At 43.4% G+C, this 26,270-nt stretch overlaps 1 protein-coding gene across 3 annotated transcripts in view; it reads left to right on the top strand.

Moving 5' to 3' along the window:
- Positions 1-24,745, top strand: part of glg1a (golgi glycoprotein 1a) — a 41,660-nt gene extending 16,915 nt beyond the window's left edge. Inside the window, exons 2-25 of one of the 3 annotated variants that reach the window (XM_030425099.1) lie at positions 40-69; positions 917-1,003; positions 2,950-3,165; positions 4,520-4,723; positions 5,465-5,536; positions 5,822-6,008; positions 6,819-7,033; positions 7,427-7,548; positions 7,919-8,020; positions 8,941-9,094; positions 10,530-10,754; positions 11,332-11,394; positions 12,089-12,202; positions 13,502-13,590; positions 13,947-14,064; positions 14,499-14,591; positions 15,198-15,335; positions 15,566-15,689; positions 15,826-15,968; positions 16,231-16,332; positions 16,843-16,950; positions 17,227-17,347; positions 20,284-20,390; positions 21,292-24,745. In XM_030425099.1, the coding sequence (XP_030280959.1) occupies positions 40-69; positions 917-1,003; positions 2,950-3,165; positions 4,520-4,723; positions 5,465-5,536; positions 5,822-6,008; positions 6,819-7,033; positions 7,427-7,548; positions 7,919-8,020; positions 8,941-9,094; positions 10,530-10,754; positions 11,332-11,394; positions 12,089-12,202; positions 13,502-13,590; positions 13,947-14,064; positions 14,499-14,591; positions 15,198-15,335; positions 15,566-15,689; positions 15,826-15,968; positions 16,231-16,332; positions 16,843-16,950; positions 17,227-17,347; positions 20,284-20,390; positions 21,292-21,459 (3,102 nt within the window). In that variant the 3' untranslated portion in view covers positions 21,460-24,745. The remainder of the gene's footprint in view (positions 1-39; positions 70-916; positions 1,004-2,949; positions 3,166-4,519; positions 4,724-5,464; positions 5,537-5,821; positions 6,009-6,818; positions 7,034-7,426; positions 7,549-7,918; positions 8,021-8,940; positions 9,095-10,529; positions 10,755-11,331; positions 11,395-12,088; positions 12,203-13,501; positions 13,591-13,946; positions 14,065-14,498; positions 14,592-15,197; positions 15,336-15,565; positions 15,690-15,825; positions 15,969-16,230; positions 16,333-16,842; positions 16,951-17,226; positions 17,348-20,283; positions 20,391-21,291) is intronic. The other 2 variants (XM_030425100.1, XM_030425101.1) reach the window with 2 other exon arrangements.
- Positions 24,746-26,270: the final 1,525 nt, after the last annotated feature.

Genomic DNA, 26,270 nt, shown 5'->3' on the forward strand with positions numbered 1-26,270 from the left:
TTTACACTCTCACCTCTCCTTTCTCTTCTTCTCTTTCAGGAAACTGAGATTGCTGCTGAATGCAACCATGTAAGTGTCTTCACTCCCAATGTCACTTCCCAGCATGCATTATGGTATTTCATAATACTTTAAGCACCAGACAGTGTTTAGTTAGACATTAACGTAAACAACCTCAACAAAACCTACTGGCTAACCTACTAGCAAAGTCCACTCACTAGCTTTTTCTGGAGCTCTCAGCCACATGACATTTTATTTTCTATATAATCTTAAATTTAGGCTTCACAGTTCTTTCTTGACCTTGGAAAAAAATAATAATATATAAATCTTTAATAAGGTTGAAAAGTGAAAATATTTAGATTACCAAATTACTTTTGACACAAAGCAGGTTTTGACATTTAAATGCTGTTGAGATAAAATAAAAATAAACTTTTCAACCAAATATAACCCAGTTTTAACCGACCATACATGTCTAGACTTCCTTTGGCATCAAATCAATGTTTGCTGAGAACTGAACTCAACAATTGGACAGTCTCCCATTAACTGGCTGCAAGTTGTACTTCCAACACTTTTACCTTCTGCTGTCTGTAGGTGCCAGTGCTTTTTGCTAGTTTTTCTGTGATGTCAGAGTATTCTGTTGACAATCTGTTCAGCCTCCTGTATGCTGTAACATAAAGACAAACCCAAAATAGAGTGGAGATCATGTTCTGTCTACCATGGCAGGAAAACAGTCATGCAGATTATATGAAAAGTACTGATTTATTCTTTTACTAGATTAAATCAAAATTAAGCAATAGAAAGAAGTAAAACTACATTATAAATGTATAAAACACAAAAGATTTCACTACATCAGCCTGTGAAATTGTCTCTGCTGGTATCTGGATGCTGTATGTTCACCTGTGTGTCTTCTGCCTTCCAGCTGCTGTGGAACTACAAGCTGAACCTGACCACCGACCCGAAGTTTGAGTCTGTAGCCAACGAAGTCTGCAAGACCACCATCTCTGAGGTCAGTGGCTTAAACCAAACCTCTACAGTTTAACTGCAGCTTCCTAGCATCTTTGATTGTTGTCACATATGTGGCTTTTTCATTGACATTCATGGCTTCGCGGATTTAAAAAATAAATGTGTGCTAATGATTTTCCATTACTAGTTTAAGTGCGGCAAGATGTGCCAGGAGTGGTCGCCAAGCCCTCCGTCACCCCCCTCAAGCATGTGTTGTGAAACACAACTCTAACAGTGCAGGAGAAGAGAGGAGGATGTTTCTACTTCTGCTTTATTTCACCGTTTTATCATGTTCACCTTCAGCTGAGTCATTGTAGGTTACTGCTGGTGACAACAACATTTACTGACTCTGCTGCCTTGTAATAAAAGCCTTTGAATAACTGAAGAATGAGGTCAGCTGTGGCTCAGGAGGAAGAGTGGGTCGTCCAGTAATCACACAGTCACTGATTCAGTGTCAAGTGTTGCAAAGCCTTTTGAGTGGTCAGAAGACTGGGAAAAGCACTGGAGAAATCCAAGTTCTTTCACTTTTGAGGTTAATAATTTATAGGAAATGAAACGTGTTTATCACTGTGGAGAACGAGAGTGTTTCCAGCCACTCCGCGACTGAAGACCAGCGCGTCATTAACGACACACGATGACGTGGGTAGATCTGTTGTAATGGAAGTGCTGGGTCTATATGCCGAGTCAAACTGAGTCAAGCTCAGCCAGCACTTGTGTATGAAAAAGCCCCAAAAGCTGCTGTAGTGGCCTGACACGAACAATCCTGCCTCTTTTCACCACCACAGAAATATTTGGAATATAATTTAGATTCCGCTGGAAATGGAACAGAAAAACATTTAGTCGTTAATCGAGATGATGCTCCATTCAGAATGTATAGGACGCTAATTTCAGCCTGTTTTATTGATTTTTATCAACAAAATAACCTTTTTACCCGCATATTAAATGATTGCTGCTCATTTCGGTTCATTCATGGTCGACTTATTTCTGGCAATAGACACTTCACATCTGTGGGAAATGAAAATCTATATTGCCAGTACACAGCAGACTAATAAACAGGAAGTCATAATCTCCTAACATCTGTTTGAAGTTCCTTATCAGCCATAAAGCTGTGGCCCTTTTTAAAAACAAAACAAAACCTTGTGAAGCTCTTTGGACCTGCTTTCTGCTCCAAATTTCATTTTATTGTGTTGATCTGCTTTATGGGAGCAATCAAGCAATAAACACTATAAAATGATAAAGATGACAAAGAAGTGATGTTCCTCTTAACTTGATGAGGAGTCTTCACTGTTCAGTTTGATGCAGCGGTTGATGCTGATGACATCGTTTCCTTCATAGATTACATGATAGTAGCTCAGCCTGATTGTTAATCAAGTGTGAATTGTTTTGTGCAGTGAGAGCAGCACTGACAGCTCAATGCAACATAAAAAAACATTCAGACAAAATGATCTTCACCAGTTGGATAAAACCATAGGGAGCATGAAGAAATGGGAGGAAAAGGCAAATACAAAAGTGGTGAATGTGTAAAAAGTCGCACCTTGTTGTGATGAACCCATACAGATATTTTTGCTCATAAATAATACAGAAACTACAGATAATGTTTGTTTGACCCTTTCTCTTCCCATTTCTCCTGCACACTTCTTCTAAGGAGCAAAGTAAAGAAGAACCAACCAACCAACTAATAAAGATAAACCAGTGAAATAGAAATAAGTTGTCCCTTAAATATGGTCGGCACTGTAACTGGGAAACAGCCAGCTCTTGTTTGAGTTTAGGAGGATGAATTGTTGATCGTATGCAGGTTTAGATTCTGGTCACATTATCTCATCGTGATAAAGAAGATACTCAGATGTCGTGATGAGAGAATAACTGTGTTAAATGTTCCAGATGTTTTTATTCACACAAATGAAAGTCTAGAAAAAACACCCCATGACAATGGCTGTGGTCTTCATCTAGATTAAAGAGTGTGCGGCGGAGGAGCTGGGGAAGGGCTATCTGGTGTCCTGCCTGGTGGACCACAGAGGCAACATCAGCGACTACCAGTGTAACCAGTACATCACCAAGATGACCACCATCGTCTTCAGCGACTACCGGCTGATATGCGGCTTCATGGACAAGTGCCGCGAAGACATCAACTCTCTGCACTGTGGCAGCATCAGCACTGGAGAGAAGGTGAGGTGCAAGTTTTATTTACTATCAAACATGAACAACTACAAAAATTAGTGTCAGGGTCTCTCATAACACATGAGTCAGTGCAGCATGTCGTAATGTTGGGGGAAAGAGAGCAATCCAGTTTTCACAAGATTGTGGGTACAGTGTTTACTTCTTCCTGTGTCCTATTATGGAAAAGCTGTGCTGCAAAGGCAGAATGTTGCCCCGATTTGACTGTATGGACGAGTATTTGAGGAAAGGAATGGTAAAGCTTGTAGGTTGACTGCAGGTAAAATAATTCTTTACAACAGTACACGTACAAGTTGTTAGCAGTATTAACATACTCCCCAAGCAGCTCAAGTTTCTCAGAATTTGTGATGGGTCTCTGAACCTTCGTCACTGCTTCCACTCAGTCTGAAACACCCAGAAACTGTGTTCAAAGTGTGACTCGGCTGGAATGAGAAAAGAGAAGAATGACAGCAGTTTGTCAGCACGCAGAGCGAATCCATCTCCTCTGAACGTGTCTTCCTGCTGCTGAGCCAAGCTGAACCTCATAAGCCAGTTAGACACGCAGTTATTATGGGATAGCACGTTGGCACAATTATAACTTGGAACAAATTATTTATTTGTCAGCGGGAGCGGAGTCAGTTTCATTATCAGGAATTTGTCACAGCGGCTCATTTCAGCGTCGGGAGCTGCTCGGAGTGGAGATTAGACTGACCATGTTTAGTCCGGCAGAGCTCGCCTCCAGAGTGTCGTCTCTTTACCACGCTGAGAAAATACAAGACACACTCTGACAGAATGATTTATGGAGTGAAAGGAGACCTCACTCTGCGTAGGATTGAAAAAAAGAAAAGAAAAACAGGATGACACATTTGTAAGGTGTTTTTGATTTGTCTGAGAAACATTTTGCCTGACTATTGATAATCATCAAGCTGCAGCAGCATGTTGATGCGTGAGTGTGTTGATAGCAGAGACGTGGTTGTTTGATATTTTGATTTAGGCGTCACGGTTTGCTGCAAGTTCAGTACAGCAGAAACAAAATGCATGATGATGCATGTCTTTACTTTATTTTGAACTGACAGAAGGACAAATGTCTGCTGAAAATTGCACATAATACACAACTAAAAATGTTTGAATGGTGAAGACGTCTCTGGTGTGCAGATGGACCAGGACAGAGAATGATGAAGGCTGTCTCTATCATATTATACAGAGTATGACACTGAAATAAATGGGATCCAACGTACTGATTAAAAAGACCAACAATTAAAACTTAAATGTAATATTTTCAGTTGTCTTAAAAGGATTCTTTGTCATGGCAGAACTGAACAACACTCCAATACCTGATTTAACCTCTCCTCTCCTCTCTGTGCAGGACATCCACTCTCAGGGCGAGGTGATCGCCTGTCTGGAGAAAGGTTTGGTGCGGGAGGCCGAGGAGCAGCCGGGAGCGCACGCCATCAAGGAGGACTGTAAAAAGTCCATCATGAGAGTCGCCGAGCTCTCCTCAGACGACTTCCACCTGGACCGCTACCTCTACTTTGCCTGCCGGGAGGACAGAGAGCGCTTCTGTGAAAACGTGAGATTTGAGATGAGAGATTTAGATATTGGAGAATGTTTTATGTGCAGTTTTGTCTTTGTGGAGCTGCTGACGGTCACAAATGCAGTTTTTTGTAGGAATGTTTTTTTGTTTTCTTAAAAGAAAAGTTCACCCAAAAACCACCTATTAGCCGATGGAAAGTCAGGTGACTTTTCATAGACAAACAACTGAAGAAGCAGGAGACTTTTTTTAAAATGTAAAAAACAAAACAACAAAGCCCAGAAAACGTCTCCATACTGCACAAACGGCTTAAACTATTTCATAAACATCCTTTTCCCTGATTTGAATTTTCTTTTCTCCTTCTTGTATTCTTCTTTAGGTGTCAGCTTTGTTACTTTGCTGGAGTGTTACTGAAACCTCCTGATAGCTTTGGACAAACCTGTAACAGATGAGCAACAGACAAATGATTAACAAAGTTAATGATGCAGGCATGTCTTAGCCTAATCAGTGACCAGATGCATTCATGACCTTTTAGAATTAGAGTTTTGCCTTCTGATGTGTCCATTAGGCCGATGTCTGCCTGATATTTAATCAGAACATGTTAATGGTTTCGTGAGACCTCATTTTCAAACATTATCATAATGTGATGTAACATGACTCAGAATTATTTTTGGCTGATGGAATATTTGAAAAGAGAGAGAGATCTTTTTCCAAACATTCACAGTAGACATGAATCTTTCTTCTCCTGATGGAATGATTTTTTTTCTTCCTGTTCTTCAGACACTGGCTGGAGAGGGACGAGTTTACAAATGTCTGTTCAATCACAAGTTTGAGGAGGCGTTGTCTGAGCGGGTGAGTGCTGTTCACGTCATTTACGATGTTTTTTATCTTCTGTCCCGAGATAACATAGATTTGCATTCTTACCCAATGGGTCCAGAGAACTCTGCAGCATTTACTTGAGCATCTCCAAAATATTTGACACAGATCATTGTGTTTTCTGACGAGCTCCATTTTTCATGAGAAAACGAGGTTTTTATGTTCATTCTGTTACTTACCAAAGTAGAAACCAGATTAATAATTGATCACCACAAAGTTTGAAGGTCTGATGTGATGCTGATGGTGGGTTTGTGTCCTCAGTGCCGTGAGGCGTTGACCACCAGGCAGAAGCTGATCGCTCAGGACTACAAGGTGAGCTACTCACTGGCCAAAGCCTGCAAGTCTGACCTGAGGAAATACCGCTGCAGCGCCGACTCCAACATGCCCCGAGCCCGAGAAGCTCGTCTGTCCTACCTGCTGCTCTGTCTGGAGTCGGCTGTGCATAGAGGTAAGTAGTGTATCTCCCACTTGTCCTCCTTTCTGCCAATACCTCTCAATCCTGTGCTCTAATTTATGTACTTAACTGAGAGTCAGAGGCTACTATTAGCTGAATTAACTGTCAGTCACTTGCCTGCTCCCACCACTTATGAACTGATGTCTCAACTACACAGTGGACCTCCTACATGTCCGTCAGTCTGGCTCAGTCTCTGTAGAGCTGAAGGCAACGTGAGCCTGTTTTTAGATACTGTCATCATTTAAAGACACAGGCTGGATGAACGGCTTCATTATCCTCAAAACACACAGTGGGAAGGTTAAAATGCATCATGGGATGCCTTTTTCTTTGTTTGTTCTAGCCTGTTTTAGCCTGTCAGCCTCATTGACTACTGCAACAAGTTTCTAAAGTTGCACTTTGTACAGTGAGAATAGTTGTGAACCTGAGTATGTGGAGAGATGTCGATGTGAAGTACAGCAGTTAATTTGAAAATAAAAACAGCAAGGAATTAGGAGAATTAGATCCAGATTATAAAATGACTGCTGACATGAGAGTTGTTAGCCAAAGCTCAGTGGGTGAGAGAGTTTGAGGAAGAGGATGATTTCAGACTTTGCTGGAATGAAGGAAGGAAAAGGGGAAATATATACGTCTACAAATTCATTTAATATTCATTAATGTTAATGTGGGAAAGGACCACTTATAACACCCCCACACCTCACTGTTCCCTTGTGCTGTTGCTGCCGCTCATGAACTTGTATGAGTTTTTAAAATGATTTTGTGTGTTTCATGTTTCATACAGCAAGTGTGTTTTTGTGTGTGTCCCAGGTCGTGTGGTCAGTGGTGAGTGTCAGGGTGAGATGATGGACTACAGACGGATGCTGATGGAGGATTTCTCTCTGAGTCCGGAGATCGTGCTGCACTGTCGCAGCGAGATCGAGGGTCACTGCTCCGGTCTGCACCGCAAAGGACGAACGCTGCACTGCCTGATGAGGGTCGGCCGAGGAGACATGGGAGCCATCGACCCCAACTGTCAGAGGGCGGTAGGTCAAAAACAAGCTCTCAGCTGCCAGAAATGTTTATTTGCTGTTGGTTACAAGGTCATTTTATGAAGTTAATATTCTCCATCTTGTCGTGCAAACGTTGAATGTTGTCATTGTCCTGGTGGCTTAAGATGCTGCACAGCTTTTGATCTTTCTGGGCAGCGATTACATTTTGCTGTATCACTTCTGCTTCATTTTAAGCCGAGACAATTGAGTGCTCGCTCTGCAATACAAGTCTCAACACACGCAGTCATGTTTATTTGGCAGGTTGTTTTCTAGGAATAATTAAGCCGGAGGGAAAAATGATTATGTAACAAACTGCTTTCTCAGTTATCTTCAACCTGTTTCTTTGGGGTTGCTTTTAATTGATGTTGTTGTGTCTTCCATCTTCAGCTCCAGACTCTGATCCAGGAAGCTGACCCCGGAGCCGACTACCGCATCGACCGAGCACTCAATGAGGCCTGCGAGTCCGTCATCCAGACCGCCTGCAAACACATCCGCAATGGAGACCCAATGTGAGTCCTCCTGAAGCTCTCACCTGTCTGACACTTATTTTCTCTACACAATGTTTCATTGGTGGGTTTTTTTGTCTCTCCACATCCTAAACATTCAATTCAGAGGTCAGAAAAAAAGGAATCATCCAAGTCACAATTCTTATAAAATTCTTAAAATTATGACCTTTTCACAGCATTGACTTTTAAGAACGTTAATAGTTTCTTTAGCAGAGGAGAAGAAGAAGAGGAAGGAGAAATATTCTGCAAACGTTAAATGGCACAGAGTTGATGAAACACTACAGTTTGGATTAAGCAGGGATAATGTTCGTGGTTGATCTCATAAGACATATTTCCTTATTTAATGCTTATATTTGTGTTGCTGATCCTGCAGGATTCTGTCCTGTCTGATGGAGCATCTGTACACTGAGAAGATGGTGGAGGACTGTGAACACAGACTGCTGGAGCTGCAGTACTTCATTGCCAGAGACTGGAAGTAAGTCCTGTTGACCCTTCACAAGCTTGGCTGAGATCATAATTGGGTGCACCCATAACAGATTTTAGTTTAATGTCTTATTTTATTTTAATGTTTATTTAACAGGGACGATACATACAACATTGCCATAGAAAATGGGAAAATGTGATGCATATAAGACGTCTAGCTTCAGCTAATTTGCAGTCTTTGTCCCTGGTCAGGCTTTAGAATAGAATAAAATATTCTGAATACAATAAGTGCAATTATACAAAGGCAGTGGATAATACAGTGAATAGGTACAAATAAACACAGCTGCAGTTATAAATTTCAGATTAAAACACAAGTTAAATTTAGCATTAAACATAGAATAAAGTCCTGTATGGACAATGACTTGAGAGAAGTTAATGTTCAAATTTCTGCTGCTGCTTGAGCCACAGTTTAACTTTCACACTAAACGTCTTTAATTCTGTTTGGGATTTAATTTCTGATGGTAAAGAATTCCATAGGTGTACACCTTGCACTGAGAAAGATGATTGGCCAAATGTTGTCCTGCATCTTCGAACTTTACAGTTTTGCTTAGTTATTGTCATTGTCTTACAGTTGTCTGTCTTTTTAAAGATCTGAGACACACGCACTTAAAAACAACTTTCAGAAAAGAGAATTTTATAAAATTGGAAAAAAGTCAACAAATTATATTTCTCAATAATTTTGCAATGGTGCCATTTTTGTGGCTTCTGGTCTAAAATGTTTAAAGCTTGTTTATAGAGTGAGAATAGAGGTCTAGTGGCTGAGTCAGTGGCCTGGCCCCAGGCAGTGATGCAATAGGACTTATATACATGTTATGTAAACAGGAATAAAGGTGCAGATAAATGTTTCTTTTCATTTCAGCAGAAGATTTGAGATTCAGTTGTTAATCATTTTCTCTCTGTGTTGTTGCTCAGGTTGGATCCCATCCTGTATAGGAAATGTCAGGGCGATGCCGCCCGGCTCTGCCACACTCACGGCTGGAACGAGACCAGCGAAATGATGCCGCCTGGCGCCATTTTCTCCTGCCTGTACCGCCACGCCTACCGCTCTGTGGAGCAGGGACGAAGGGTAAGTCTCTGTCCATGATGACGCCACGAACACCAGAAGATGTGTTTATTTTTTACATAATTAGTTTTTACCAGGAGTTAGAACCAGGAGGTGTCTGAGGAAAAGATTTTCTTTAATCTCTTCTGACAAAGTTTTGACATATTTGCTGCCACTCACCAGACACATGACTGGGTCATTTGAAATAATCTTCAGACCTCAGTTTTCATTCTGAGCTATTTTCTGCCAAATATAGATGATACTGTAAGCGTCACGAGGACATTCACCTCCACCACACTGGGCTGAAGTCTGAAGTGCAGAAATCACAATAATTTGGATAATTTAAAAGTAGCGGCTGGTATGTGGAAAACTGTGTTTGTGGAATGTGGGCGTACTGACCCAGTGTGGGTCTAAACATTATGGGTTGTTCATGCTTTTACATTCGGTGGATGCCACATTAGAGCTAAATTACCCAAACTGACATTACAGGCACAGCTGTATTCAGTAGATTGTCAGTAAGTATGAGAAAAAATATACAGGAAGTCTGAACTGACCAGAGAATGTCCTCGTAGCTCCCCAGTGGGGCGTCTGAAGCAGAAAACCCCGGTTTGACTGTGAGTACGTGCTGCTGCTGAACTGATGATGATAATGATAATCACGGACATGGCTGTCATGATGCCTGCTGGTTTGTAGGGGAAGTGATTGTGTTCTGTAATTCTTATCTTGTATCGGTGCATGTTGGGGCTGATTTTGAAGAGTAATTGCTGAAGTGAGCTGCTGAACTGTGATGTGCAGAATCGGTGCAGATCTCCAATTATGGAAAAGCTGGTTACTCTGATAATTCAATTGTAGCAAATTAAATTTGTGATCAACTGAATGTTCTTCATGTGTTAACTGTCCTTAAAGTGATACTCCACCCAAACACATTCTTTTCTTCTCAAACACTCTCCGGTAGTTCTCAGATTTTTAGTATTCAGGGTTTTGCTTTTACACTTGATGGTCAAACTGCTTTTGACCGCCATTTTTAAAAGCCAGAGCTCATGTAGCGTTTTGACTCATCAACGGGACAAAAACAAAATACTGTTCTCAGTAATAGAAGCAACAGTGGTCCATAGTGGTCCTAATTATTCTGAGTTAGACAGTTCGATAGTTGTTCCCAATAATGCAGAGATATTGGAGATGTATACAATGACTGAATGACGTGACTCTGTGGTCACTGTCATGTCTGTGGAAAAGCAAACCAGCTTTTAAAAGGTTCACAGGTTGAATCCACTTGGAAGCAGCCCTGATCCAGCACTTTGGTAGAAAGCAGTATAAATGTCCATTAAAGTCACCTGTCTAATGTTTTTGAAGGACAAAACTGGAAACAATCTTGGATGGAGTATTGCTTTAAGAAAACTCTGAACAATGAAAGTGAGGTGTTTCTCTTGTGTAACCCGATGTGGTCGTGCTCCTGCAGCTCTCCAGGGACTGTAAGGTGGAGGTGCAGAGGATTCTCCACCAGAGGGCGCTGGATGTCAAGCTGGACCCAGAGCTCCAGAGACGATGTATGACCGACCTGGGGAAGTGGTGCAGCGAGAAGACGGAGGCTGGGCAGGAGCTGGAGTGTCTGCAGGATCACCTGGAGGATCTGGTGTCTGACTGCAGAGAGGTGGTGGGAAACCTGACGGAGCTGGAGTCAGAGGTAACCACTACACCTCCTGCTGCTGCTACCCATGATGCAACACTGTTACTGGCTCAGCAGCCAGGAAAACATTAAGAGACTCCTGCTGTTCTCTCTCTACTGTGTTTTCTCGAGATCGTTCTGCTCGTGCAGACGACCAGCGAACACATGAGAGTTTAGACCAGCTGAAGAAAATATTTAGAAAATGTGAAGATCATTTATCTTTTGTTCATTTTTGCCACCGATGTATCATTCAGATGATTTATATTTAACAGTTTTTTGCTCTTCGGCACTGGGCATCGAGTCAAAGAGCATCTGTTCAGAAGGAAGCTTCTCTACAGAGAGTCTGGACAATTATATTTACTTTAATCAAATTTAAATCAAAAGTGGAAAATAACCAGAATCCTCCTCTAATTCAGCAGGACATAACTCCAGTCAAAACAAATAATCATCACTTTGTGACGTCTTGTTTTTGTCGCAGGAGTTGTGAACATTTTGCATTTAATTTGTTCTTGTTGTAAGACAAATATTTCTCAGATCTGTGATACTATGAGCTGATTCATTGAGTCTGAACAGAGTCTGTTCGTTCTGTCCTCAGGATATTCAGATCGAGGCGCTGCTGATGAGAGCCTGTGAACCCGTCATCCAGACCCACTGCCATGTAAGTCTGAGAAATGTATTGTCTCATTGTTTGTTTTTGTTCTTTTGGAACAAGTTAGTGGAAAAATTTCTGAATTTTTGGCTTAACTGCATCAGAAGAAGAGACGTTTTGCTCTGATTCCAGAAGGAAAAACAAACCGGCTTCCAAAGCAAAAATACTTCAAAGAAGAAAACAGATGATGTCACATGAACTGATGAAGTGTTGATACTCTGTGTTCAAATTAAGACTGAAACGAGCCAACAGGAAGTTTGTGATCTTAAGAGCCGGTGCTTTTCTGACTGTCTCGTCAAAACTTTCTCCAACTGTTTCAGACGCTTAGATTCTCTTATTTTTCTGATTTTACTGGGTCCTTATATCTTCTGTTTACAGCATACACACTGCACATACATGTTGAAAAGTGAGAAACAGAGACAGGGATTTAGTTTATCCCAATTTTGCTGCTCATTTCAATGCTGGTTGTATTATTGATAATTCTGAAAATCAAAAAGTAAAAACTGCTTCATGGCAATATTTGATTTTTATATGATTATGACCGGATGAACCAAACGCAAACATCCTCGTCAAGCTTTGTGTCCATAAACTGTTTCTCTGTTGATTGATTTTCCCAGAAATTGTGCCAGATCAAGATGCATTTCATAATTAGATAACATATTCTTCTAATATTGAATTACAGCTGTCTGTTTCTGTCTGTTAGGAGGTAGCTGATAATCAGATCGACACCGGTGAGCTGATGGACTGTTTGGTTCAGAACAAACACCAGAAGGAGATGAATGAGAAGTGTTCGGTGGGAGTGACACACTTCCAGCTGGTGAGCAGACTGATGGAAATGTGTTCTCATGACGTTTCAGTTCAGCAGGAACAGAAACAATGAGCTTGTTGTTTATCTTCAGTGACAAATCTCACTGAGCTGTACTCTTTAATCAGGAATACAACATTATTAGTGGGCCGTGCTCGCCAGCCCACTATGGACACCTCTGTTGCAGAGCTATAGGAGCACAGCCCACTATTATTATTGCTCGCGCCTCTTCTTCTTATTTTTCATCCTGTGTCCTTTTTTCTGTCGCTATCTATCTGTTGCTTCTCACCGGAATATACATTTTTCAAAAAACTGCGAAAAATTTCCCATAAGGAATGAATGGGACGAGGTCAAAAAAGTCCCTATCTGCGACGTTTTTCAAACATCTCCTGCTCTGGCATACGTTCACCTAGAAACACCATTCAAATTTTAAAATGTAGGCACAAGTCCTGTGTATTTGAGATGTATTTGAACTTTTTTCCTACGATGTGTAGTTTTTGAACTGTGACCCTTGAATGACGGTGAGTGATTTTGGAAAAAATCAGGGGTTTTCAATGATTGTGTATGGCGGAATGTTCGTGCAGCAGAGTGGAGGGCGCCAACTGACAGGGTGGCGGAGATTAAAAAAAATCTCTCACAAATGTTCTCTTTCGGTGATGGTCCCGGCCACAAATTAGGCTCAAAAACAGTGATATTTTCCATAGTTGTAGCCACACTTTTCTTCTTTCTCCCAATGTTTCTACTTTATCGGTAGGATTTACGTTTTTTGATTTATCTACCTCTAACCGACAAGAGTAGCTCTCAACTGGCCCATTCACTCCAATGTAAATCGGGAGGAGGATTTATGAAACTGCACCCTTTTTTAACTCGCTCCTATTACCACATTTCTGAAACTAGGACCACAAAACTTGATGAGTGTGTTCTTTAAGGCTTTTCCCGCTTGATGGTGAGGAAACTTTGCTGATACCATGTTTGCTTTTTTGTCACGGGGCAAAGCGCACAGCCCACTCTCGCGATTTCCTGGCGGGGAACTGTCTAGTTGTTGTTGTTGTAGTAGTAGTAATAATAATAATAATAATAATAATAATAATAATAATAATAATAATAATAATATATTATATTATTATTATTATTATTATTATTATTATTATTATTATTATTATTATTATTATTATTATTATTATACAAATGGGAAAATATTCTTATCATATCAATCGTATTCTACATAGTTTTCTGTTGACATATTAAAAACAAACACATAAGATCATCTCTCTCCACAGTTTAACCATCTGTCTGTCTGTCTGTCTACAGATCCAGATCAAAGATTTCCGTTTCTCCTACAAGTTCAAGACGGCCTGCAAGGAGGACGTCCTCAAACTGTGTCCCAATATCAAGAAGAAGTAAGAAACAGAAACACACATACAGACGGTGTTTAAGGGACCATACGGCAATTTGTCTTTCATAAGACATTCAGCAGAAAAAAACAGATCCTCTAAAAAAATCAAAACTGACTTTTATAAATCGTGAAACAGTTCATAAAAGCTAGTTGGAGGAACGGCTTGTTTCAGGTGTCTTTTTTGAATTATGGTCTAAAACTCTGGAGTACTTCAGTGTCGGCTGTTTTGACTGTGTCCATCCAGCATGAAACAAAAGTACTTCCACACCTGATCAACATCTTCAGCGAGGTGTAAAGTCGACATGTTATAAGATAGATGTCAGACGGGCTGCGTTAACCTGTTCTCTACCTGTCGTTCAGGGTGGATGTCGTGATCTGTCTCAGCACCACGGTGAGGAACGACACCCTGCAGGATGCCAAGGAGCAGCGAGTGTCCGTCAAGTGTCGTAAACAGCTGCGGGTGGAGGAGGTGGAGATGGTACGTTCACTGACACACAGTCACAGACAGTCAGCGGTCCAGTCTAACGTCTGCTTAGTTCACTGTCACTTACAGAGGTAGAGCTGCTGTCCAGAGACAGGAAGTCCAATCACAGTAGACCAGGTTACTGTAGGAAATGTTTTTTTTTTTTACTATTTGAAGAAATGCACTAAATGCCACAAGTAAGTGGACACCTTTTAAGAAACATTTTCTTATACAACAGACTGTCTACCTCACCAGTCAAGTGTAACTCAGCAAACAGATCATTTTAAAAGCGTCTGAGCTCTTGTTGTGAAGCTGTTATCTCTCTGGTGATGTTTCCTGAAGCCGGCCTGAGTTTCTGTTTTCTCTCCTGCACAGATGAAAAATTTGTGTGTTTTCTTTGACTGTGTTTTTCTATTAAATCCACAAAATCCTCTTTTTAATCTCTGTAGTCCGAGGACATCCGCCTGGAGCCTGAGCTGTACGACTCCTGTAAGCAAGACATCAACAGACTGTGTCAGAACGTGGCCTTCGGCAACGCTCAGGTCAGCTGCTGCACACGACAGCTCCTGGAAGTTTGTCATTGTACCTCAACACTGGTGTGAAAAGACTGCAGTTTGTCTAAAAGGCTTCTGATGTGAAGACATAACATAATGTTAGCTGTAGTGTAAAATAGTGTTCTGTTTTTATCACTGAGAAACATTTCCATGTCAGTTCAAGAAACAGAAGTTTCTGCTTCATGCTGTTCATCACTGTATTTTATTCACAACACGACCTTTGTGTTTGCTTACTCTACTTCTAGTCACCCCAAAATGAAAATTGGGTGCAAATCTTGTAGGTGCACCCAGCAAAAAAAGATTTCAGTGAAAATAATAAGCAAAAATCTGTACTCAGGTACAGTCACTGAAATATTACTCAGGTTTAAAATAACGTGTGCTGTGCTTAACACGGTGATGAAGATGAAGTGACCTGATGGCGTTCTGAGGGATGTAAAGTGAGTCCAGGTGATGAGCAGTTACTTTGGTTCCGTCACACTTGAGACTGTAAACACAAGACCTTTGTGTTAACTTTGAAATTGAAGAACGTTCTAACATGAGTGCGTCACATTTGTTTTTACTGACGATCAAATGTGTTTCTCTTCATCTCTCCAGGTCATCGAGTGTCTGAAGGAGAACAAGCGTCAGCTGACTCAGCGCTGCCACCAGCGGATCTTCAAGCTGCAGGAGGTGGAGATGGTTGATCCTGAACTGGACTACCAGCTGATGAGAGTCTGCAAGCACATGATCAGGGTAGGCCAGAACCATCAACAACAACAGTCACATCAACATCGTATCTCTTTAACAAATGAGATTTAAATGTTCAGAATCTGCTTGAATTCTCACAACACTGATAAGAAACTGATCTATGAGTCTGAAGCTGGATGTCTGTGGAATATAAATGATGCAGCCTGTTGTGTTCGCTCCTGTTTGTAACAGCAGATGTGTGTGTGTGTGTGTGTGTGTGTGTGTGTGTGTTTCAGCGGTTCTGCACAGAGTCCGAAGGAAAGAACGTTCTTCAGTGTTTGAAACAGAACAAGAACAGCGAGCTGATGGATCCTAAATGCAAACAGATGATCACCAAGAGACAAATCACCCAGAACACAGGTACACACACACAACACACACACACACACACACACACACACACACACACACACACACACACACACACACACTAATCCAATATTATTACATGATGATCAAAAGTACAACTGCTGAAAGTGTGTTTGTGTGTCTACAGACTACAGGCTGAACCCGGTGCTGAGGAAGGCGTGTAAAGCCGACATCCCAAAGTTCTGTCAGCCAATCCTGAACAAGGCGACGGCCGACAGCGAGCTGGAGGGTCAAGTTATCTCCTGCCTCAAACTCAAATACGCAGACCAGGTCAGACACACTGATTCCACCTCACTTCCACGTCAGCTTCTTGTTGTTTTCATACGTTCTTTCTTGGGGTGGAAGATGATCTTTGTGTATGTCGCAGGAGAATCTGCAGATATTTGGTGTTGCACTGTTTTAAACAGAATATAAAATCAATTTGATCAAAACATGATCTTATGTGTCTCATATCAAAACGCTGAGTTTGGAAAGTTCTTAAATTCATAATTTAGTCCATGAAAGTATTGATAATTTTAGTTTGTTGTCCCAGCGTTTGTCTCCGGACTGCGAGGATCAAATCCGGGTCATCCTGCAGGAGTCGGCGCTGGACTACAGACTGGACCCTCAGCTGCAGATCCACTGCACACAGGAGGTTCGCACAGTTTCTCTTCTTACACAAAGTCTCAACGTCTCATTTCACCGTTTAGCGTCACACTGTCAATTATCTGTCTGTGATTTCAGGAGCAAATATATGACATTTCTAGATATTTTAATTGAGCCACAGCCTCTTTTCACTTCAGTCTGTGTCAGTTTCATATTGTGTGTTTCATTTTAAAATTTGACGTAATGTCTAAAAGCTCATTTCCTGTTGGCACACAACATCAAATTGAATGAATTTCTTGTAAACAACTTGAATGTTGCTCCATCAACATCAGATCATGGTGGATACTTAGTATTATAAGTGTTCTGTAAGTACTTATCATGGAGCCGGTACACAACATGAGAAACTGGACTCACCTGGAATCATTTGTAATACGGCTGTCTGGCCAACAGGGGGTGATGATAACACATGAAGCTGAAGGCAGCTGATCCAGAAATGATCCAGAAATATTCCCCAAGTAGCCTGTAGAGTAAACATGATGTGATGTTTGTGTTGGTTCAGATTTCCAGACTGTGTCCGGAGGAAGCAGCAGCTCAGGAGCAGACGGGGCAGGTGGAGGAGTGTCTGAAGGTGAACCTGCTGAAGATCAAACAGGAAGGATGCAAGAAGGTAAACTAACCCATGCTGCCTTCACTGATCACAGAGTGGAGCATAAATCGCAGTGTCCCAACGTTCAGTCCACAAAGCCACTAATTTATTTTCATTTTTTAAGACCAGCTTCCTTTTACAACAATGATAATAATATTGATGAGCAGTTTACCTGCCTGTATCAATCTCACCTTTTGAAGTATGAAAGTATAAATCCTCCTCCTTTGTTGTCTCATGTTCATTCTCCTCCACCTTCCCTTTTCTCCCCCGTCCCCTCCCCTTCGCCTGCTCTTGCAGGAGGTGTTGAACATGCTGAAGGAGAGTAAGGCGGACATCTTTGTCGACCCGGTCCTCCACACAGCCTGCGCTCTGGACATCAAACACCAGTGTGCAGCCATCCCACCTGGCAAAGGCCGCCGTGAGTCCACAAACAAACACAACTCAGCTTTGACTTGGACATGAAAATCTCATCCAGTGGAAAAACACTTCATCCAAAATTGAATGCTGGAAAGAAGAATGTTTTATGAGATGTCACTATAACACATTTAGTTTAGCTTGGTCGAAGTGCTTTTGACATTTGGTAGTTTTTGTTTTAGGAGTTTTGAGACCTAAAATATAACTTCTTTTAACCCATCCATCCATCCATTTTCGTCCGCTTATCCGGGGCCGGGTCGCGGGGGCAGCTGCCTGAGCAGGGACACCCAGACTTCCCTCTCCCCGGACACTTCCTCCAGCTCTTCCGGGAGGATCCCAAGGTGTTCCCAGGCCAGCTGAGTGACATAGTCACACCAGCGTGTCCTGGGTCTTCCTCGGGGTCTCCTCCCGGCGGGACATGCCAGGAACACCTCCCGGGGGAGGCGTCCCGGGGGCATCCGAAACAGATGCCCGAGCCACCTAAGCTGGCTCCTCTCGATGTGGAGGAGCAGCGGCTCTACTCCGAGCTCCTCCCGGGTGACAGAGCTTCTCACCTCATCTCTAAGGGAGTGCCTTGCCACCCTGCGGAGGAAACTCATTTCAGCCGCTTGTATCCGGGATCATATTCTTTCGGTCATGACCCAAATTTCATGGCCATAGGTGAGGGTAGGAACGTAGATTGACCGGTAAATCGAGAGCTTCGCCTTTCAACTCAGCTCTCTCTTCACCACGACAGGCCTATACAACGCCCGCATTACTGTGGCCACTGCACCGATCCGGCTGTCAATCTCATGTTCCATCCTTCCCTCACTCGTGAACAAGACCCCAAGATACTTAAACTCCTCCACTTGAGGCAGGAACCCTCCCCCAACCCGGAGGGAGCAAGCCACCTTTTTCCGGTCGAGAACCATGGCCTCGGACTTAGAGGTGCTGATTCTCATCCCAGCCGCTTCACAATCGGCTGCAAACCGCCTCAGGACATGCTGGAGGTCCTGGCTCGAAGGAGCCAACAAGACCACATCATCCACAAAAAGCAGAGATGAAATCCAGTGGCTCCCGGACCAGACCCCCTCTGGCCCGTGGCTGCGCCTGTGATGACAAAGGTGACAAAGGGCAGCCCTGCCGGAGTCCAGCATGCACTGGGAACAGGTCTGACTTACTGCCGGCAATGCGAACCAAGCTCCTGCTCCAGTCGTACAAGGACCATACAGCCCTTAACAGAGGGCCTCCGACCGGGGCACCTCCCACAGTTTGCCACAAGGGACACGGTTGAATGCTTTCTCCAAAACACATGTGGACTGGTTGGGCAAACTCCCATGAACCCTCGAGCACCCTGTGGAAGGTATAGAGCTGGTCCAGTGTTCCGCAGCCCGGACGAAAATCGCATTGTTCCTCCTGAATCCGAGGTTCGACTATCGGCCGAATTCTCCTCTCCAGTACCCTGGAATAGACTTTCCCAGGGAGGCTGAGGAGTGTGATCCCCGATAGTTGGAACACACACTCCGGTCCCCCTTTTTGAATAGGGGGACCACCTCCCAGGTCTGCCAGTCCAGAGGCACTGTCCCCGACTGCCACGCGATGCTGCAGAGACGTGTCAACCAAGACAGCCCCACAACATCCAGAGACTTGAGGTACTCAGGGTGGATCTCATCCACCCCCGGTGCTTTGCCACTGAGGAGCTTCCGGACTACCTCAGTGACTTCGGCTTGGGTGATGAATGGGTCAACCTGAGTCCCCAGCCTCTGCTTTCTCGATGGAAGGCGTGTCAGTGGGATTGAGGAGATCCTCGAAGTATTCCTTCCACCGCCCGACAGTGTCCCCAGTTGAGGTCAACAGCTCCCCACCTCCACTGTAAACGGTGTTGATGGAGGACTGCTTCCCCTTCTGAGGCGCTGGATGGTTTGCCAGAATTTCTTCGAGGCCGACCGGTAGTCCTCCTCCATGGCCTCCCCAAACTTTTCCCAGACCGGAGTTTTTGCTTCCGCAACTGCCCGTGCTGCCGCCCGCTTGGCCTGCTGGTACCCATCAGCTGCCTCAGGAGTCCCCCGTGCCAGCCAGGCCCGGTAGGACTCCTTCTTCAGCTTGACAGCATCCCTTACTTCCGGGGTCCACCACCAGGTTCGGGGATTGCCGCCACGACGGGCACCGGAGACCTTACGGCCACAGCTCCGGACAGCCGCGTCAACAATGGAATTGGAGAACATGGTCCATTCGGACTCAATGTCCCCAACCTCCCTCGGGATCTGGTCAAAGCTCTCTTGGAGGTGGGAGTTAAAGATCTCCCTGACAGAGGGTTCCGCCAGACGTTCCCAGCAGACCCTCACAATACGTTTGGATCTGCCAGGTCTGTTCAGCTTCCTCCCCTGCCAGCGGATCCGACTCACCACCAGGTGGTGATCAGTTGACAGCTCAGCCCCTCTCTCCCCGCCCGGCCGGGTTCCATGGGCAAAGACCTGGCCACCAGGCGCTCGCCTGCGAGCCCCAACCCCAGGCCTGGCTCCAGGGTGGGGCCCCAGTGACGCCAATCTGGGGGGACGTAAACTTCCTTGGTGTTCCATCTTTCATTAGGGGCTTTTGAACCGATCTTAGTCTGACCCGTCACGTAGGACCTGCCTTGGGAGACCCTACCAGGGGAATTAAGCCCCGGACAACATAGCTCCTAGGATCATTCAGGTGCTCAAACCCCTCCATCACGATAAGGTGCTGGTTCAAGGAGGAGCTTTTAACCCCTGAATAATAAAGTGCAATAGAGAAATGATGATATAAAATGAAAATCTTTCTTTGACGGATGAATTTGTAGATCCTCCATAGAAAACATTTGGCATGAAACGTGGCAGCTTAATTAGTTTAAATAAAACCTATGTGTTTATTGAGGGCAGCGTCAGTGTTAAACAGACTAAATGTCTCACAGCCTCGTTTGTGTTCCTGTTGCTTCCTCAGAGATGTCGTGCCTGATGGAGGCGCTGCAGGACAAACGTGTTCGTCTGCAGCCGGAGTGCAAGAAGAGACTTCAGGATCGCATCGACATGTGGAGCTACGCTGCCAAGGTACATGAACCCTTCACCCTTCACCCTGTCAGTAGAAACCCTCTGAACACTGTGAAAACACAGCTGGAGGTGATGTGACAGAGAGGAGACACACTGAGCGCTTCACACCACAGAACCAACTCAACCACTCACCTCAACCTGTAGACGAGTCCTGCAGGTGACCAGCTGAGGAGGCCGGACGTGTTTCCTAAAAATGTTGCTTAACTTTAACAAACATCACTGAACTGTGAACAACTGATTCATACATGTGTTTTTTAAAACGATTTACAGTCAATGAGTGAGAGTTGTTTCTATGAGCTCGAACAATGACAAAACTTTAACCTCAAAATCTGTTTTTTTCTCCTTCTTGTTAAAAAAATCCTTTCATCGTTTTTATTTATTGATCAAAAATTTGTTCCTAAAATCCAGTTTAAATCTTTTTTACTTTTAAGTTGGAGACATGAGATAAATCAAATTGGTTTATTTTGTCATTTATTTGAAAGAGTGAAGCTTTGCTAAATATTTTAAATTTGTAAAAGAAAAGTTTAAAAGAGATCCTTTTATTTTGAAATGGATTTAATAAGCTGCAGGAAATCTGATTTAAAGGTTACTTTCAATTTGAAATGGATGGAATGAGCACCAAACGTCATGTCATAATTTTAGTTTTATTTTGAAAGTGATTCATTGAGCTTGTTTGTACAGTCAATTAATTGAGATCTGTTTAAAATGGTCCTTTATTTTGAAATTGGTCAGTTGTACTTAAATTTAAAAACCTTTTATTTTTCATTGTTTAATGAGCCACATTAAACAGTTAAGCTGTGTAATATCTGCTTTAAAGGGGCTTTTATTTTGTAATTCATTAAGTATGCTACATAAAGTATAATAATGTGACTCACTGCATCCCGTCCTCACTTCCTGTCAGGTGGCTCCTGCTGATGGTTTCTCAGACCTGGCCATGCAGGTGATGACATCACCATCCAAGAACTACATCCTGACTGTGATTGGTGCAGGCGTGGCGCTGCTCTTCCTGATGGGCCTGCTCTGTGGAAGGTTCACCAAACGCGTCACTCAGGAGCTGAAGGACAGGTAGACCCCGCCCACTCTGGGGTCAGGACACACCCACAGGAGAAAAACGACCACGACTGAATAGAACCTCCACCTTCATTTACTCCCTCTCTTTACGGCCCTGAGAGCTCCACCCGCCTCCTCCCATTCGCCACTTCAGTTCTCCTCACCCTTCTTCTCCCATTACTGGAATGACATTACCCACAATCCTACTGCAGAAAGTGGGCTTGATCAGTGACTCACCTGCTCTACTTCTACATGAGGCCGGCCCACTCTCCCAGAGGCCACGCCCACTGTCGCCTCCTCTTCTTCATGTTCTTCTTCTCTTCCTGAGCTTCATTACAGAGCACCGGGTCCTCCTGCAGTTTAACCCCGCTCTCACCTGATGTAGATGCAGATGCAGTATTACACCACTTTATTTCCCCTCCCCCTTTTTGTGGTAGGGTGAGGAGAGGGAGGGGGGTTGTTATGATACGGGGTCAGAGGTCAAGATGTTGGAGCGAGGGAGGCGAATGAAATCATGTTAAGTGTAAATGTGTAGAAAGCGGGACGGGAAATGCTCATGTATAGAGCGGTTTAATGACTCCAGTATTTTAATGACTACAGCTCGTGTGTGTGTGAGAGGGGTGTGTGTGTGAGGTGTGTGTGTGTGAGGGGTGTGTGTGTGAGAGGAGTGTGTGTGTGTGTGTGTGTGAGAGAGAAACTGTCTTTCTACCACCATATTGTTCTAGTTTGTCCGCCTGCTAAGGGTCTTTGGGGTTGTTTGGCTCTGGATTTTTTTTTTCTTTTCTTTCGTGTGTGTTAGTTAGATTTTATTGCCATGGGACTGCCAGGCGGGCGGTGCCAACCAGCCAGCCCTCGACCGAGCCACAGATGAGATGAAGGGGGAGGGGCTAACGCATCACAAACACTCCCAGCCGTCTCGCTCAAATCTCTTCTCCTACAACAGGATTTATTTGTGGTTATTTTATCTTTTTATTTAAAAAAAAAAAAAAGGCAGACCTGGCAACCTCAGCTCTCTCCTAATGCAGTCCGATTCTTTTTCTTTCTTTCTTTCTTTCTTTTTTCCCAGCCCTACCTGTGCCATAAACGCACCACGTCCCCCTGCTGCTCCCAGCCACCAGCAGCAGCAGGTTGGGACGTGTTTTTGGCGTCTCGCCTGCCGCCTGGCGCCGCTGTGACCCAGTGATCCCAGTCTGAAGCAGGACTGGGTGTGGAGCAGACAGACTGGATGAACTGGCTCTTTTTTATTTTTTCCCAGTCATGAGCTGGCAGGGCGGCTGCTGCTGTCGCACTGGTTGGTACGGAGAAGCTGAGAGCAATGCAGGAAAAAAAAAAACAGAATAAAGAGATGAAAAGATTCTAGATTATTATAGAGATGTGAACATTTTGTGTAAAGATGATACTGGAATCATTGCACATTTTTCTTTCTTTTTATATCTATAAATATATATATATTGTTTTGTCATAGCCTTATTTATTTGTTTACTAATGGTCAAAGTTTTTGTTTCTTTTTTTTCTATGATTTGAATGTTCTCCTGTTGCCTTTTCTTGCGAGCGTCCCTCCTTCCTGCAGGGGGGGAGGAGGGAGGGAGGGAGGGAGGATATGGGGGAGGATGCAGGTGGTGAAGGTTTGGCTTCTTCTGAGCATCAACCTACTGCAGCAGCTAGCTGATTTTTAACGTATGGCAGTGAACGCCTCTCTGGGGCTCATGATAAACCGGACCTGATGAGCAGCTGTTAAACTCTGAATGTTCAGATCAGAACCTGGGCGACCCGGGCGATGAGGAGGAACATCCTTATCGTTAATGTGATGATACTTTGGGACGACCACTGGTGCTTTCAGACCCGATCAGTGATATGGATGTGAAGTTCAGACTGTTTGATCGCAGTGTGACGCAGCCTATGAAGACTTTCCTTTATCATGATTATAAGTGTAGTCAGCTCGGCTTCAAAGCTGTCGCTTGACCTCCAACAGTTAACTTTCATGACAGACAAAAAGCAGCAAATTTGTTTCTTTTATCACAATATTGTTTATTTGAAAGATTTATTGGCCACAACCCTCCGGACTGAAATGTGAAAGTCATGGATGATGCCTATCTTATTCATGTAAGATCATCTGGTTACCGTGGTGATGTGTAAGCGCGTCATCGTGAGTTCAGGGAAGAGAAAGCAGCTCAAACAGAAGTGTTGTGAATTTTAGCAGTCGAAACGGATGAGACGTATCGACTGAAGAGTTCCCCCGTAACATGACGTTACTGAATGTCCGCAATCGTTTCATTATAACTTCAAACTGAATCGACACATCAGGTTCAGTAAAGTCCTGCATTAGTTTATAATAATCAGGTGTGAACATGAGAGTTTTCAGAAGGCAGCGATGGATCTCATCGCAGCATGACGTCCCTGTTCAGAGTGAATCTTCTTGGAGCAAAGAGATGAACCAGATTCATGCAAAAGCGAACAAAAGTTAAAAAAATATGATTTAACAAATCATTACGGCTCAAAGGTCCACTTCCTGTCTGCTGCAGCTGACGGCCTTCTTCATGAACGGTTCCGTCGAGGTCTCGGTGTAATCGGACGTCAGAGTCGCGGTGTCGTCGAGCTTTTTGGTCTCGGTGTGACAACAGATAAGTCTTGTTTGAAAAGGTGTTGATGTAAAAACACTGAGACGGTCTCTCTCCCAGCTCGAGTCGATCATGTGTACATGTGTACTATACTGAGTGATGACATACTGTAAACTACGTACCGTGCAGTTAGCCTGTACTCTGGATTTCTTTTCTAACTGTTGAAGCTTGCTGTGGTGAGCGCTGCCCTCCTGCTTGTAAATGAGACGTCCTGATTCGTTGAACTGCCTTCACTTTTTTCTCCATCTGACGTCGGTTTTATCGAAGCGTGCCTACTCACCGTCCCGCCGAGGGATCCCGCTGTACAGAACATCCCAGAAGCCCCTGCAGCACCCAGCAGAGGAGCATGTGGGCGTGTGTGTGTGTGAGATGGACGAGGTGTGTTTGTGTGTGTGTTTGAGTGTGTGTTGCCCACAGACTTTGTGTCGCTGGACGCTGTGTGATCTCCGGTCGGCTCCTCGCTGTTCTCGTTGTCCCGAGCGCTGATGACTAGAACATTTTGTTTTTAAGTTTGTGATGATGAAGATCTTTTTGTAAACAATGTTTTGTGTCTGAATCCATGGAGCTTCTGATCATCTGATTGATTTGATCCCTGTCCACTTTTCTGTTCTCTTTCGGTTTCTTTTTGTTCTGTACAGATGAAAATTGGACAGTTTGTTAATAATAATAAAGTCTGCAAGGTTTCTATTCTGTTGTCTGGTCTGTTTATCCCACAAACATCTTTAAAAACCTGAGAAAAACCTGAGGTAAAGTCTTTAATTCTTATTATCCAGCTTTGTATCCTGGAGGTCCAAAGCTTCTAGCTACAGAATGCACAGAAACCTTATAAAACACAGATTTAAGATGATTATGAGGCTGTTATTTTTGAAGGTCTGTGGAGCAAATGTTGTTTGTAGACGGTTTAATTGATCTCCACATTCTTTCTCTATTGTCTGAAGCGTATTTCTGAAAGAAGAACAGCAGCCTGGAAATCAAAACAGCATTCAGTGTGATTATCAGACTGTCGTCCATCTTTGTTTCTGTCTCAAGAGGAACACAAAGTGCAGTCAGACAAATACAATGATGCTGTCAAGTCTACAAATAAATCTAACTTAGGAAAATGTCTTTAATCCTCTGAATTAATTAGAAGACACGTCTGTGGTTTTGCATATTCGTGTCTCTTAATTACAAATCACACTTGTTACATTTCGCAGCCCCCCATTGTTTCAGCTCTTCTTTACTTCCTGCAGCATTTTATTTATATATCAGTGTTTGAGGTATGAAAGTCGTCTCGTCTGCTCTTATAACTTAGGAATTTATAGGAGCAATGTGAGAGATGTGGCCAGGATTTTAAGTTTGAAAGGTTGAAAACGTGAACTCACATTATCAAAAAGAAACAACCGAGCTGACATGAAATAAACGTAATGAATTTACTCTTATTTTCTAGTTTCCTTCTTAACAGAAAACAGTTTAATCTGCTCGTTAACTCATCGTCAAACACACTTCATTCAAACTGGACACAAACTGAGTCACCAGAACAGTTCTGGTTTGTCTCCACAGTCTCCTCTGGTTCGGTCCAAATCAATCCTCAGTTCACATTAACATGAAGATATTCTGTCTCTACACGCTGATGATGTCCGACTCTCTCTCTCTGTCCTCGCCTGATGTGTCTTCTCGTCCCCGGAGTCATATCCCTGGTCAGAGCGGCTGTAAATCGCCTCTGTAGTGTAAATCGCCTCTGTAGTGGATGTAACTGAGCCATGCGCTAATAAGCTAACAGAAGCTAAATGCAGCAGCCTGCAGCTTCTCAAATGTGGCTCCTTTTTTATTTTGTGACTGTTTGTACGACCTGGCAGACGTAGTTCAGCAGCTCTATTTGACATTTATGTTGTGTCATGTTTATTTAAAGTTTCTTAAGACATTTATCTGGTCGTCTGTTAATCTATAAATCTGACATCACACACAGATGTATGAGTTTGTGTATGTGTGTGTTTGGTCCTCATGTAGACGTCCTGTTGTGCGTTTTCTGTCTTATACGTGTGTGTCAGAATGTGTGTGCAGACACAAAGTGTGACTGTATGTCTGCATGTGTCTGGTCCGTCGAGGCTTCAGGCCGTCTCGCAGATCTGCGCTAAATTCTTCACTCCAACCATCAAAACACGTCGACCTCGCAGGAGAAAACTACAGTTTACAACATGAACGTCCCAAAACATCCAAAAATACCTCCGTGGAC

This window comes from Sparus aurata, chromosome 8, assembly GCF_900880675.1.
Source record: "Sparus aurata chromosome 8, fSpaAur1.1, whole genome shotgun sequence".
NCBI classification, from domain to species: domain Eukaryota; kingdom Metazoa; phylum Chordata; class Actinopteri; order Spariformes; family Sparidae; genus Sparus; species Sparus aurata.